The sequence below is a fragment of the Babylonia areolata genome, chromosome 27 (genome assembly GCF_041734735.1).
Source record: "Babylonia areolata isolate BAREFJ2019XMU chromosome 27, ASM4173473v1, whole genome shotgun sequence".
Lineage (NCBI taxonomy): Eukaryota > Metazoa > Mollusca > Gastropoda > Neogastropoda > Buccinidae > Babylonia > Babylonia areolata.
Window position 1 is genome coordinate 2,942,468 of NC_134902.1, and position 13,302 is coordinate 2,955,769.

The 13,302-nt window shown below is 43.9% G+C and overlaps 1 protein-coding gene across 2 annotated transcripts; it reads left to right on the forward strand.

Annotated features, from left to right (window-relative positions):
* Positions 1-40: 40 nt before the first annotated feature.
* LOC143301435 (adenylate cyclase CyaB-like) lies at positions 41-8,030 on the forward strand. Of its 2 annotated transcripts, none has more exons than XM_076615725.1 (5): positions 41-148; positions 3,514-3,681; positions 4,912-5,013; positions 6,053-6,178; positions 7,821-8,030. In XM_076615725.1, the coding sequence occupies exons 2-5, from the start codon at positions 3,526-3,528 to the stop codon at positions 7,956-7,958; spliced, it is 522 nt and encodes a 173-aa protein (XP_076471840.1). In that variant the 5' UTR covers positions 41-148; positions 3,514-3,525; the 3' UTR covers positions 7,959-8,030. The 2 variants fall into 2 exon arrangements, with proteins under 2 accessions (XP_076471840.1, XP_076471839.1); XM_076615724.1 differs by having other exon boundaries at positions 144-282.
* The last annotated feature ends 5,272 nt before the right edge of the window (positions 8,031-13,302 follow it).

The window sequence follows — 13,302 nt, forward strand, 5'->3', positions numbered from 1 at the left end:
GGAAGCGTCGCACGGAAGCATCTTTTTACCAAAATTTATACAAAAACACATATTGACAAAATATTACAAAATACACATCGAATGTGTTGTGATTTCATACGACAAATACAGATGTTGTAAAAGATGAGAAACGGCTGAAGATCAAATGGTTAGTCATTTAAATTTTTGAATGTTTGTTCATACGCCAATTCATTCGCCTGTCACTTTGCGCGCGAAAAATTTCGTCACTCAAGCACAAAACGGAGGAAGAAATTTGGATCAAGGCAAAACATTCAGAGCAAGGTATGGTTGCTACTGGACTGAATCCATTGTAAATTTTCCTAAACAACACAGCATTTCTTACCTTGTCGTCCAAACTCTGTTTTACAACGAACTAGATAGTAGAGTTTGAGCCTTCAAATAATGATGAAAGCAGTTGTGTGCTCGACAGTCGCCTCCTGCTCGGCTTGTGGGGAGTTTGAGCCATCAAATAATAATGAAAGCAGTTGTGTGCTCGACAGTCGCCTCCTGCTCGGCTTGTGGGAATGGACGCGTCGGCGTTCACTCGGACTGCTGTAGTAATTCGAAGTCGTCGTATGTGACATAATAGTTACCCATGAGTCATTCTGGGGGAAGAGTTGGGGTGTAGGAACACAGACCAGTGGTGGAGAGGTGTCCTGAGAAGGGACGGAGGGGTTTAAACGTCCGGCTGCTTCTTTCGTATCTTCATTCGTATCTGCCCGCCTTCGTCAAGTTGAAGATTCTGGGATTATCGTTGTACTTGACACAGCATGCTGCCTTTTATTTCCTTGTTTATTTGTTTATTCATTTATTTTCTTTGCAGCCGATGTGGTATCGGGTAGAGGGATCAGTCCGCACCCTCCCGAAAGTGAAAACCACAGTCCACTGCCATTCACTTTGTGTGTGTCACTGTGTGTGTGTGTGTCACTGTATGTGTGTGTGTGACTCTCTCTCTCTCTCTCTCTCTCTCTGTGTGTGACACACTTACACAGCCTTTGATTCGGTTTGAAACATGAAATATTCACACACAAATCTATACATTTCACACAACACACACACACACACTGTCGTTGACATATTTTTGCACACACCCTCATGTACAATGTGCTTTTAAGTGTTCTCATACACATTCAGTCACACATACCAAACACACAGAAGTGCACACACTAACACCTTTAATAATGTGTTGCACATGCAATGACAAAGAAACAACACTTCAGCTGATCAAAGAGTGTGTCTGGTGACTGCATGGCATCATTATCTGGAGAAAAAAAAAATTGATTTGTGTGTGTGTTTCAGCACCACATCTGCTTTAAAAAAAAAAAAATTTTTAAGCAAATGTCTGACAATAAGCATAGTCTTGATCTTGCTAAGTAGGATGCAGAATGGAGGGCTGGCCTAGAGGTAACGCGTCTGCCTAGGAAGCGAGAGAGTCTGAGCGTGCTGGTTCGAATCACAGCTTAGCCACCGATATTTTCTCCCCTTCCACTAGACCTTGAGTGGTGGTCTGGACTCAAGACTACAGTCTAGTCATTTGGATGTAACGATAAACTGAGGTCCCATGTGCAGCATGCACTTAGCACACGTAAAAGAACCCACGGCAACCAAAGGGTTGTTCCTGGCAAAATTCTGTAGAAAAATCTACTTCGATAGGAAAAACAAATTAAACTGCACACAGGAAGAAGAAAAAAAAGAAAAAAAGGGTGACGCTGTAGTGTAGCGACGGGCTCTCCCTGGGGAGAGCAGCCCGAATTTCACACAGAGAAATCTGTTATGATAAAAAGAAATACAAATACAAATATAGTTGCAACAAGACTCAACTTGCTGGCCAGGTCTTGAGGGTCTACCTAGGATTCTATTAAACGATAGGAAATTAAATAGATAAGCAAATAAATGAATAATTAGAATATAATAATGAAAATGATACACATTTGAAGCAAATGATTGAAATGAAGTAAGGTGTATCTCTGCATGTGAATGTATCATTATGTATGTAATGTCTGTGGTTGGGGGGTGTCACTATGCGCATGAGGTTGGAATGTGTTTACATCCATATGTGAGAGAAGATGACAAAATAGTTGAAAGCTTGCTTGTAATTTTTTGTATGACCACTAAGGTAACAAAGCTTTTCTTGTGATTATGCTCATACTTTTTATCATTATTATATCATAATATATGTTTATTATCCACTGCATTATATTTGTAGTTTGATGCATGCATTCATCGTGCTTTGTATAGAAAACCAAAGGGAAACAACTCTTGATGATCCCTTCGGGTGGGGGTGGGGGGGGGACCCAAAACATAGCTTGCACAGAAGCACTTCATCTGGTCTCTTTGTACTTCTGATAGATCTATATCACCACGTACCACGATATGTACCACGAAACAATATTGGTTTTCGTTTGTTTATTGTCATGTTAGGCCTCATTGGCAAGTTGGGTTTGTGTGAACTGTAGGCCTGGAATAAATGATAATGAAAATAATGGATACTTATGAAGCACATTATCCAGAAATCTGCTCTGGGTGCTTTACAAAACAGGTAAAAAAATTTTTTTTTTACATTTATATCACATGACATCAGTGTCAAGTACACACACCAAAATGTTACTAACAAACTACACACATACACAAACACACACACACACACACACACACACACACATATATATATATATACACATTTTAACATACATATGTACATAGCAGCTACCCTCCACACAGATGCACACAGTCACACACATATACACACACAGATGCACATACACACATGTGCGTGCGATCATTAAGCATACAGTCACGAATACACATTCATACGTGTGTATGTGTGCACATACATATGTATACACACTGTCGAGCACACCACATGCAAAGAAGTGGACCTACCACAGCTAAACTTACTGCTGAGGGAAGAGGTGAGTTTTGAGACCATTTGAAAGAGGTGAGGGAGTTGGAACGACGAAGGTTCTTGGGCATCTGTTTCCTTTATTATCTATTTTTAAGCCAGTGTGATGTCGTTCAAATGGATCAGTCCACACTCTTCGGTACCTCCTTTAAACTGAAACTGCGTAATGGTATATCTGTATTTGTATTTCTTTTTATCACAACAGATTTCTCTGTGTGAAATTCGGGCTGCTCTCCCCAGGGAGAGCGCGTCGCTACACTACAGCGCCACCCATTTTTTTGTATTTTTTCCTGCGTGCATTTTTTTTTTTTCCTATCAAAGTGGATTTTTCTACATAATTTTGCCAGGAACAACCCTTTTGTTGCCGTGGGTTCTTTTACGTGCACTAAATGCATGCTGCACACGGGACCTCGGTTTATCGTCTCATCCGAATGACTAGCGTCCAGACCACCACTCAAGGTCTAGTGGAGGGGGAGAAAATATCGGCGGCTGAGCCGTGATTCGAACCAGCGCGCTCAGATTCTCTCGCTTCCTAGGCGGACGCGTTACCTCTAGGCCATCACTCCATATGTTGTTCACTGGTAATAGATTTTTAATTTCTGCTGTTGCAGACAAAGTGAACAATGCCAAGCAACGTGGAAATCAAGGCACGAGTGAACAACTGTGCTGATCTGAGGACCAGAGCTCAAGAGCTGAGCGGCTCAGATGGAGAAATATTGGAGCAAGAAGATACCTTTTTTGTGTGTGAAAACGGTCGACTGAAACTGAGAATATTGAAGGTATGCTTTGTGGCGTGTGTGTGTGTGTAAGTTTGTGTGTGTAGCCTAGCTTTTTAGAGCGAGAACGTGTGTGTGTGTGTGTGTGATTCATTTTTTTGTATTCATTGTTTGTCTTCTGTCTTTGTGGGCTGCGACTTCCACGTTCACTTGTAAACATGAGTGGGCTTTTACATGTGTGACTGTTGTTTACCCCAGCCATGTAAGCAGCCATTCGAGGGGGTGCATGCCAGATTTGTTCATGTTTATGTAATCCACAAAACGCTGACATGGATTACTGGATCTTTAACGTTAATATTTGATCTTCTGTAAGAGCATTGTAATTACATTAGTCATTCGGATGAGACGATAAACCGAGGTCCCATGTGCAGCATGCTCTTAGCGCACGTAAAAGAACCCACGACAACCAAAGGGTTGTTCCTGGCAAAATTCTGTAGAAAAATCCACTTCGATAGGAAAAACAAATCAAACTGCACGCAGGAAAAAATACCAAAAAATGGGCAGCGCTGTAGTGTAGCGACGCGCTCTCCCTGGGGAGAGCAGCCCAAATTTCACACAGAGAAATCTGTTGTGGTAAAAAGAAATACAAATACAAAACACATGAAGCTGGTTCCAGGCATCAACAGGTCTTCACATCTGTTGACCTGGGAGACTGGAAAGTGTCTCCACCCTTTACTCACCAGGCACCGTGACTGAAATTTGAACCTGACACCCTCAGATTTAACTCTCTCCATACAAACGGCGAAAGAGACGACGTTAACAGCGTTTCATCCCAATTACCATCATCAAAATATTGCAAGCGGAACGCTCTTATACTGAAGAGGTGAATGTTGACAAAGAATACCACAGTTCTGACGACGGAAGCTAAAGGTTGGGTCATTCAGACACCCACTGGACATCCGAGGGGTCTGTGTAGAGGAGAAGAGAGGACTGGTCGTACTGAGTGAGTTAAAGTCCAATGCTTTAACTACTTGGCTGTTGAGCCTGTTGATCATCTCTAGAGAGCTCTTGCTTACTGCTTTCTACTGTGTATGGGCGTGTATGTGTTTTTGTATGCATGAGTGTGTGTATTGTGTGCGGGGGTGAGTGTGTGTGTGTGTGTGCATGAGTGTGTGTGTGTGTGTGCATGTGTATGTATGTTTGTGTGTGCACGTGTGTATCGTGTGTGTATGTATGTGTGTTTGTGTTTGTGTCTGTATATGTTTGAATGTTTGTGTGTGTGTGTGTGAGCAGGACAATCCAGCCGAACTGATCTACTATGACAGACCGGACCAGGCGGGGCCCAAACTCAGCGACTTTCATAAAGTGCAAGTGGAAAACCCGGAGGATCTCAAGGTAACAGTTCTTATCACTGTCACTGCTACGACATCTGCTCTGCTCTGTTGTTGCTGCTACAAACAAAACACGCACACACTAAAAATAGGAGGTGGTCTTGCTCTATAGAGATGCTTTCATCACAGGGAGAGCAGCCTGAATTTCACTCAGAGAAATATGTTGTGACAATACAATACAATACAATGCAATACAGTACAATACAATACAATATTTGTATTGTATTTGTATTTCTCTTTTTACCTCAACAGATTTCTCTGTGTGAAATTCGGGCTGCTCTCCCCAGGGAGAGCACGTCGCTGCACTACAGCGCCACCCATTTCTTTTGTATTTTTTCCTGCGTGCGGTTTTATTTGTTTTTCCTATTGAAGTGGATTTTTTCTACAGAATTTTGCCAGGAACAACCCTTTTGTTGCCATGGGTTCTTTTACGTGTGCTAAGTGCATGCTGCACACGGAACCTCAGTTTATCATCTCATCCGAATGACTAAGCATCCAGACCACCACTCAAGGTCTAGTGGAGGGGGAGAAAATATCGGCTGCTGAGCCGTGATTCGAACCAGCGCTTTCAGATTCTCTCGCTTCCTAGGCGGACGCGTTACCTCTGGGCCATCACTCCACTCCAGTGCACCATTGTGTACGTGTTGTTTTATGTAAGGCGCTTGGAGCCCATTAAATGGGGAGTTTGCCCCATATAAATACCAGAGAAATCGACAGACAGACAGAAAATACAAAAAAACTTAGCCATATGAAGAGCACAGGAACAGGAGTCATAATGGCTGCCGGAAAAAGAGGGTGCTAGCCAGTGGGACAAAGGGGAGGTTACCTACTTCCGGGAGGTTATCGGCTGTAGTACTTACGTTTTCTCCGCATAGGCGGATAGTAGTTTGCACAGGACAGGAATGTCAGACCCCTGCCGGAGTCTGCACTAGTTGGGTCACGGTAAGTATGTTATTTAAACGTAATTTTAGATAGAAAATTTCCTATTATCATTATTATTATTATTATTATTATTGTGCCTGATTCTGTTTGTCCTTTGACAGAAGGTGCTGGGTCTGTCGCTGGGTGTGCGGGGAGTGGTGAAGAAGAAACGCTTTCTGTACATGGTGGGTCAGACCAGAGTTCACGTCGATCAGGTCCACGGTCTGGGCGACTTCATGGAGCTGGAGGTACCCAGGGTTTTTAGTCAGAAAGTGTCTGGACTGGAAGGATGAATGATGGTGGTCAGATCTGTCTACCTTGGGTTTTTTTTTTTTTTTCATTTTTGTGTGTGTGTTTTTTTTTTTTTTTTTGCTGCCCCATCATCTGCACCGTTTCATTACTACCACACCGCTCATTTACATTCCCCCATACACGGCTACACCCGGGTTCATCCGTCACAGTTCCAGTGTCGGCAGTCCGCAGGGAACCATCAATGTTAGATCGCCAGGAGGCCACACACCAGAGGAGACCCTGCACTGCTGCTGAGTCACTTCAGTGGTGTTCAGTGGTGCCTGTTCTGTTTTAACGTACTTAGGACACCACCTACTAAGCCCCCTACTAACGACAATAATGGCTTAGTCGCGGAGCCAGACTGAGTGAGCGTCCCTCCCAGAGTGGAGACTGCCACCACGTCCCTCAAACAACAGCCCCCCCCATGAATCTGCCGACACTGAAGACATTGACAGGACTCACCCCAAGCACAGAAGTGGAGGGGTATTGAAACTGAGGTCACCATGAGAGCAGGGCACGAAAGGCCAAAGACTTTGAGACTGTTTTGTTTATATTGATGACGATGGAAGATGAGGATGACGATGACGATGATGATGTTGCTATGGAGGTCCATTTTGGTTTGGGACTGCGTGACAAGGCTGTACTCTAAGCTTCCTGTCATAATGATATCCCGGCGTTAACCAGGCCCGAGAGATACAGACACTTGCAGTGTTGGTCAAGTAATTCGAGCAACACACCCAAAGACGCATCCTTGAAGTGGATGACACTCGACTGTATGGTCCCAGTCTCCCCATTTAAGCCCACAGCACACTCAACTCTGGGTAGGAGCCGGCCACGGGCCCCAAAAAACCACCTCCGCTGGGATTGGAACCCGCAACCTCCCAGCCTTCCTTTCTTCTTGTTTGCTCTGGACCTCTTCTTCGTTCGTGGGCTGCAATTCCCATGTTCACTCGTATTTACACGAGTGGGCTTTTACATGCATGACCGTTTTTACCCCGCCATGTAGGCAGCCATACTCTGCTTTCTGGGGCGACACACAGCTATCAATCCTATCAATTCACCTTCATTAATGCCAGGTACTTTTTGATGTGTGCGTACGTATGTTATTGAGTCAGGAAAGGTTTGCCTCAGACCACTCAGATTGAAATGCCATTGGTCAGTAATGCCGGGTACTTTGTTGTGTGTGTATGTATGTTACATAAGTTTACATTTGGGCCAACAGCAAAGTGAGAGCTGTATTATCAATGGTTTCTCCAGTCAATGGGAAACCGTTTACAGCTTAGTCTTTCGTGAAGGACTACTCTCAAACTAGGAGGCAAAATTGCACTGGCTCTTAGTGCTGCAGCCTTGTGGGCTAGTTGGCCTTTGGGAACCATCCCAACGCCGACTGTCCTAAAACCCTCTTGGCCGAGAGAGTGGGGATGTACTTGGGCAAGACACTCTCCACTATAATCAAATTCTAGCCCAGATAGTCGGAACAGCAGTTGCCTCCTCTGCTGTTCTGGTGGTCATAGTCGGACACGACTGACTGTCATATATATGTACGATACTGAGCCAGGAAACATTTTTGCCTCAGACCCACACGTGGTCGGTTGACAGGTGATGCTGAAGGAAGGGCAGTCGGCAGAGGAAGGCCAGGCGGTGGCCCATGACCTGATGCAGAAGCTGGGAATCAAGGACGACGACCTGCTGACCTGTGCCTACATGGACCTCATCCTGAAAGAAAAGTCGGCCTGAATGCTTCCTTCCTCCCTTCCTTCCTTCCTCCCTTCCTTCCTTCCTTCCTCCCTCCCTCCCTCCCTCCCTCCCTTCCTTCCTTCCTTCCTTCCTCCCTTCCTTCCTCCCTTCCTTCCCTCCTTCCTTCCTCCCTCCCTCCCTTCCTCCCTTCCTTCCCTCCTTCCTTCCTTTCTTTCCTCCCTCCCTCCCTCCCTCCCTTCTCTCTGCGTCCATGGGCTGCGGCTTCCCATGGTCACTCCTGCAGATCTGTCAGTGTGTTTTTTCTGTGTGGCCATTTTCTGTCCTGCCATGTTGACAGCCATACTTTGTTGTTTTTTTTGTGGGGGTGCAGGGGGGGGTGGGGGGGCGGGTGTTTGCTGGTTGTGTTCACGTTTCTATAACCCACAGAGACCCCTGACGTGGGTTACTGGATTTTTTTTTAATGTGTATGTTTGATCATTTGCTGTGTGTGTTTGATCTTTTGCGTATGCATATTTGATTTTTTGTATGTGTATACACACCAAGAGGATTACTGCTCTCTAGAGGCGGGTCTACACATCTGTTGATACCCTGTCATGTAGACAGCTGTGAAGAGATAGTTGAGGGAGAAAAGGCTATGTGACAACACACAATATAACACAATTCTCGCTCAGACTCGCGCGTTCTTAACCAGGGACTTTACACAAATATAATAGATCTAACTCCTGTTATCTGCCACCAATTTTTATTAACACATAAAAATACTGATAATACAAATTGGTTCATGTCATAATACTCACATTTATTTACAGATTTATTCTACTGTTTTTCTTTTATTCACAGTCTTCACAATTTAACAGTTATTAGAAGGATACACCGTCTATCACTCACACAACAGCAAGTACCTTTAGTCTGAAGAGCATTTGAGAAAGTCCAAAGAATCCTGTACAGTTCACATAACACTTATAGTTCGAGAAGCAGTCGAGAAGTCCACAAGAATCCTCCACGTAGAACAGCCTCTCACACTAGTCACAGATTTCTGCTACACTCTTGGCAGCACACCAGCGCTACTCCGCGCTTTTACACCACACAACAGGACACTACACAGTGCCTACACTCATGGACAATTTGGGCGCTCCACCACGCCTCTGAACAACACAAAACCCGGCACTACACAGTACCTCCACACCCCGGCACCCACTACAGCTCCTAGCAGTGGTCGCACTGCCCACTAGGGACAGTTCCAGCCTGGCGGACGTCGTCGAGGCACTACTGGCCAACTCTCCTTGCTGACCTCCTTGCCTCTGAACAGCTACTCCTCCTCCAAGGAACTGACGTACACGATGAGGCTGTTCCTAGTCAACCCTCCACGGCTGACCTTATACCAAAGACTTGGCTCCACCCCGGAACCGTGTAGACTGTCCAGTCTGCATCTCCAACGTCACAAATGCCCTACTCTCTGGGGCGCTATAAACCGGTCTTCTTCAACCGTCAAGCCTTCATACGTCTTTCCTCTTCGCTGTTCTATGATCGACTCTCTTACACAGCCCAATTCACGCGCTCTGTGCGCGTGGGTTTCTTCTGATTGGTCAACTCAAACCACATGTCCCCCACAAAATCCAATAATTCAAGCGCTTACATTCGCTCGCTCCCATTTCAATAACATAAGTGTTAAAGGTTCCAGCTTTATCAACAATTATCGAATTTACCCAAAATCGCTGACTGAAGGATATACTTTTTTAAAGCCAGGACGGTTCATTAAACTATTTACACACCAGAGCACATAAAATTTATTAATTTAGATACATATTTTATAGATTATATAGTATATATATTCAAGCGCAAATTAGCCCTGAACCACCCCGCGCAGAATGAGTCATGCCATTGGAACTTTGAGTTACGTCAATTGAGAATTGCGTCATCTCAAGGGCGGTAATCTACCTTCTTTAGCAATGAAAATTCTGTACAACTTATTTCCTGACAACAGCCATACTTTGCTTTTGGGGCATGGATGCCGGGTGTTTTTGTGAAATCCATAACCCAGTGAGACCCTCTGGTGAGTTCATTGATCTTTAACGTGTGAATTTGATCTTCTGTGTGTGTGCACAGGCAAAGGGGTTTTGAGGCACTTGCAGGTCTGTATCTTAAACCTGGAAGACCAGGGGGAGGGGGCCAGGGGATAGATACTGTTCCTTTAATCCACGAGGAGCTGGGATGGAACTCAAGACCCTTGGATTTGTTGATGTCGGCTGTGGTCATTTGGAGTGTGTGTGGCGCTGCAGTTTGTAGTGTTTGATTAACAGAGGAAGAAGAGTGTGTGTACATGGTGCGCGAGTCCTGTAGAGACTGACAGAATTTGATGGAGTCTCCCGTCGGACCGACGGATGAGTAGGCAGGCAGGCTTATCTGTCGGTGTGTGTCCTCATATGGGAGAAGAGGCCGATTCTGGATGCGCAGCACTTCCCACAGGTGTTGCAAGGGAAAACGTCTCCAGAAGTTGAGCCCTGCTTCCTTCGCTCACGCTTCTCCTTAATGGCCAGCGTTCTCTTGTTTTCAAACGTCTTTATGCCACTAGAGCACAGCGTCCTCCAGCGAGAGCGGTCAAGGGCATCAGTTTCTCTTTCTGCTCCTCAGCGATGTCTATGTCACAGGCTTTGAGGTTTGTCTTCAAGGTGTCCTTGAAGCGCTTGCAGGGTCTTCCAAGTTTGCAGTGGCCTTCCTTCAGCTTTCGAATCTGGGCAGGCCGCTCCTCTCTAGGACCTGGAGGTTGGAGACCCTGTCTTGCCACTTTATGCCGAGGATCTTTCGTAGGCATCTCTGGTGAAACTGAAACTGCTGCAGAATTTACCACACCAAGAAAGGACGAACTGGGTTTTCCGCACACAGCATGCAGTTGTTTACTGGAGACCAGTATTGGTAGAGTAAGTCGTTTTTGCGTCGTGGGCGTTCTATCACATGAAAGTATGCTGGTTGTGTGAACATTGTAGGATAGCATGAAAGTGAAGACGGATTTCATACAGAAAAATAAAACTTAAAGGAATGGTGTGTGTGTGTGCACATGGATTTTTTTTTTTTAATGTATATGTGAGCGTCTGTGTGTCAAATAACATTTCTGCCGCTTGTGTCATATTTTGTACATGCTTGGATAGCATGAAAGTGAAGATGGATTTCATGCAGAAAAATAAAACTTAATGGAATTGATGTGTGTGTGTGTGTGTGTGTGTGTGTGTGTGTGTGTGTGTGTGTGCACATGCTTTTTGTGTGTGTGTATGTGTGAGTGTGTGTGTCTAATTACATTTCTGCTGCCTGTGTCATATTTTGTACATACTTGTTGGCAGTGCACTTCTGTTCTTCTTTCCGTTACACGACCAACATCGACTTGCCGATGACTCTATCATGGTTCATGCATGCTGGGTATTTTCGTGTCTCCATAACCCACCGAACACTGACATGGGTTACAGGATCTTTAACTCACTCAGTATGGCCAGTCCTCTCTTCTCCTCTACACAGACCCCTCGGATGTCCAGTGGGTGTCTGAATGACCCAACCTTTAGCTTCCGTCGTCAGAATTGTGGTATTCTTTGTCAGCATTCACCTCTTCAGTTTTAGAGCCTTCCGCTTGTAATATTTTGATGATGGTAATTGGGGTGAAACGCTGTTAACGTCGTCTCTTTTGCCGTTTGTATGGAGAGAGTTAACATGCATATTTGATCTTCTGCATGCGTGTACATACGAAGGGGGTTCAGGTACTGGCAGGTCATTGCAAGAGGGAATGTGTGTTTGTGAAATGGGGGTCATTTTCAGTTGAAGGCCCACAGTCATTTGGCGTATCACATGGTTTCACTGCAGGAAAAGCCTTTAACTCTCTCCATACGAACGGCGAAAGATACGACGTTAACAACGTTTCATCCCAGTTACCATCATCAAAATATTGCAAGCGGAATGCTCTTATACTGAAGAGGTGAATGTTGACAAAGAATACCACAATTCTTACGACGGATGCTAAAGGTTGGGTCATTCAGACACCCACTGGACATCCGAGGGGTCTGTGTAGAGGAGAAGAGAGGACTGGCCGTACTGAGTGAGTTAAAGATCTATATTTCTCTGGCAGTAACAGAAAGGATGGGGCAGATTTGTTTACTACATTTATCACAGAGCCACCACACCTTGGTAACTGTTAACTTTGCTGACTATCTCACCACCACCATCACCTAATATCTCGCCTGGATCACGTTTTTTTAAATTCATATTTTAAAACACAATTTTACTGTAAAGCCAGCAAGACCCTGTAGCTTTTCACAGTGCTGTACCTCAAGATTGTAATGTCCTGTCTTGTCTTGTCTTGTCTGTATTCTTTTTGTCACTACTTGACAGATTTCACTGTGTGAAATTCAGACTGCTCAACGCGGGGAGAGCTCGTCACTACACTGAGAGTGCCTCCTTTTTTTTTTTCGGCCTGCGGTTTTATTTGTTTTCCTATTGAAGTGGATTTTTCTACAAAATTTTGCCAGGGGCAAACACACACACACACACACACACACACACTATAATCAATGAACAAAAAGAAGAAACAGCTGATATTAAACATTTACAAACAGTAAAAACAAGCTGATAGATAAGTGGATGAATCAACGCATACAGTTACGGAGAGAAAGAGACGGAGAAAGAGAGATCAGTGGCAAAACGACAAACGTATAAAGATTACGCAAATAACTCGTAGAATACATGAAAAGCTGTTAAACTGGTAAGTTTAGAAAGAGAAAAAAACAACCAAAAAACCCCACAAAAAACACAACAGCAGCAAACAACCGAAAACCAAAACAACAACAATAAAGAACTCATAGAATACGTGAAAAGCTGTTTAACTGATCAGTTTTGAAAAACAAAAAACAAACAAGAGAGGCAAGGCCTTCAAGCCTCACTTGTGATACACTGAAAAAAAAATCGAAGCTTTTTATGTATTGTGTATAATTTCAAAATGTAATGTTTAAGATGAGAAAGATCAGTTTAAAGCGAATTAAGTCCCCTAGCATTAATTACAGAGTAATTTCCTTTTTTTTACTATCTGCACCAAAACGTTTGCAAAATAAATAAAACTTCCATGCTAGCAAAAGAAGTTCCTGTTTGAACAAAAAATGATAATAATGACTGCTCTTGTTTTTGGGTCAGAATATCAGATCAAAGTGCCAAGTTTAGAGAATACAAAAAATATAAATATAACAGTAAATGCAGTTTGCATATAATTAGGCTTCATTTATTATTTTTTTTTGTGCCCATCCCAGAGGTGCAATATTGTTTTAAACAAGATGACTGGAAAGAACTGAATTTTTCCTATTTTTATGCCTAATTTGGTGTCAACTGACAAAGTATTTGCAGAGAAAATGTC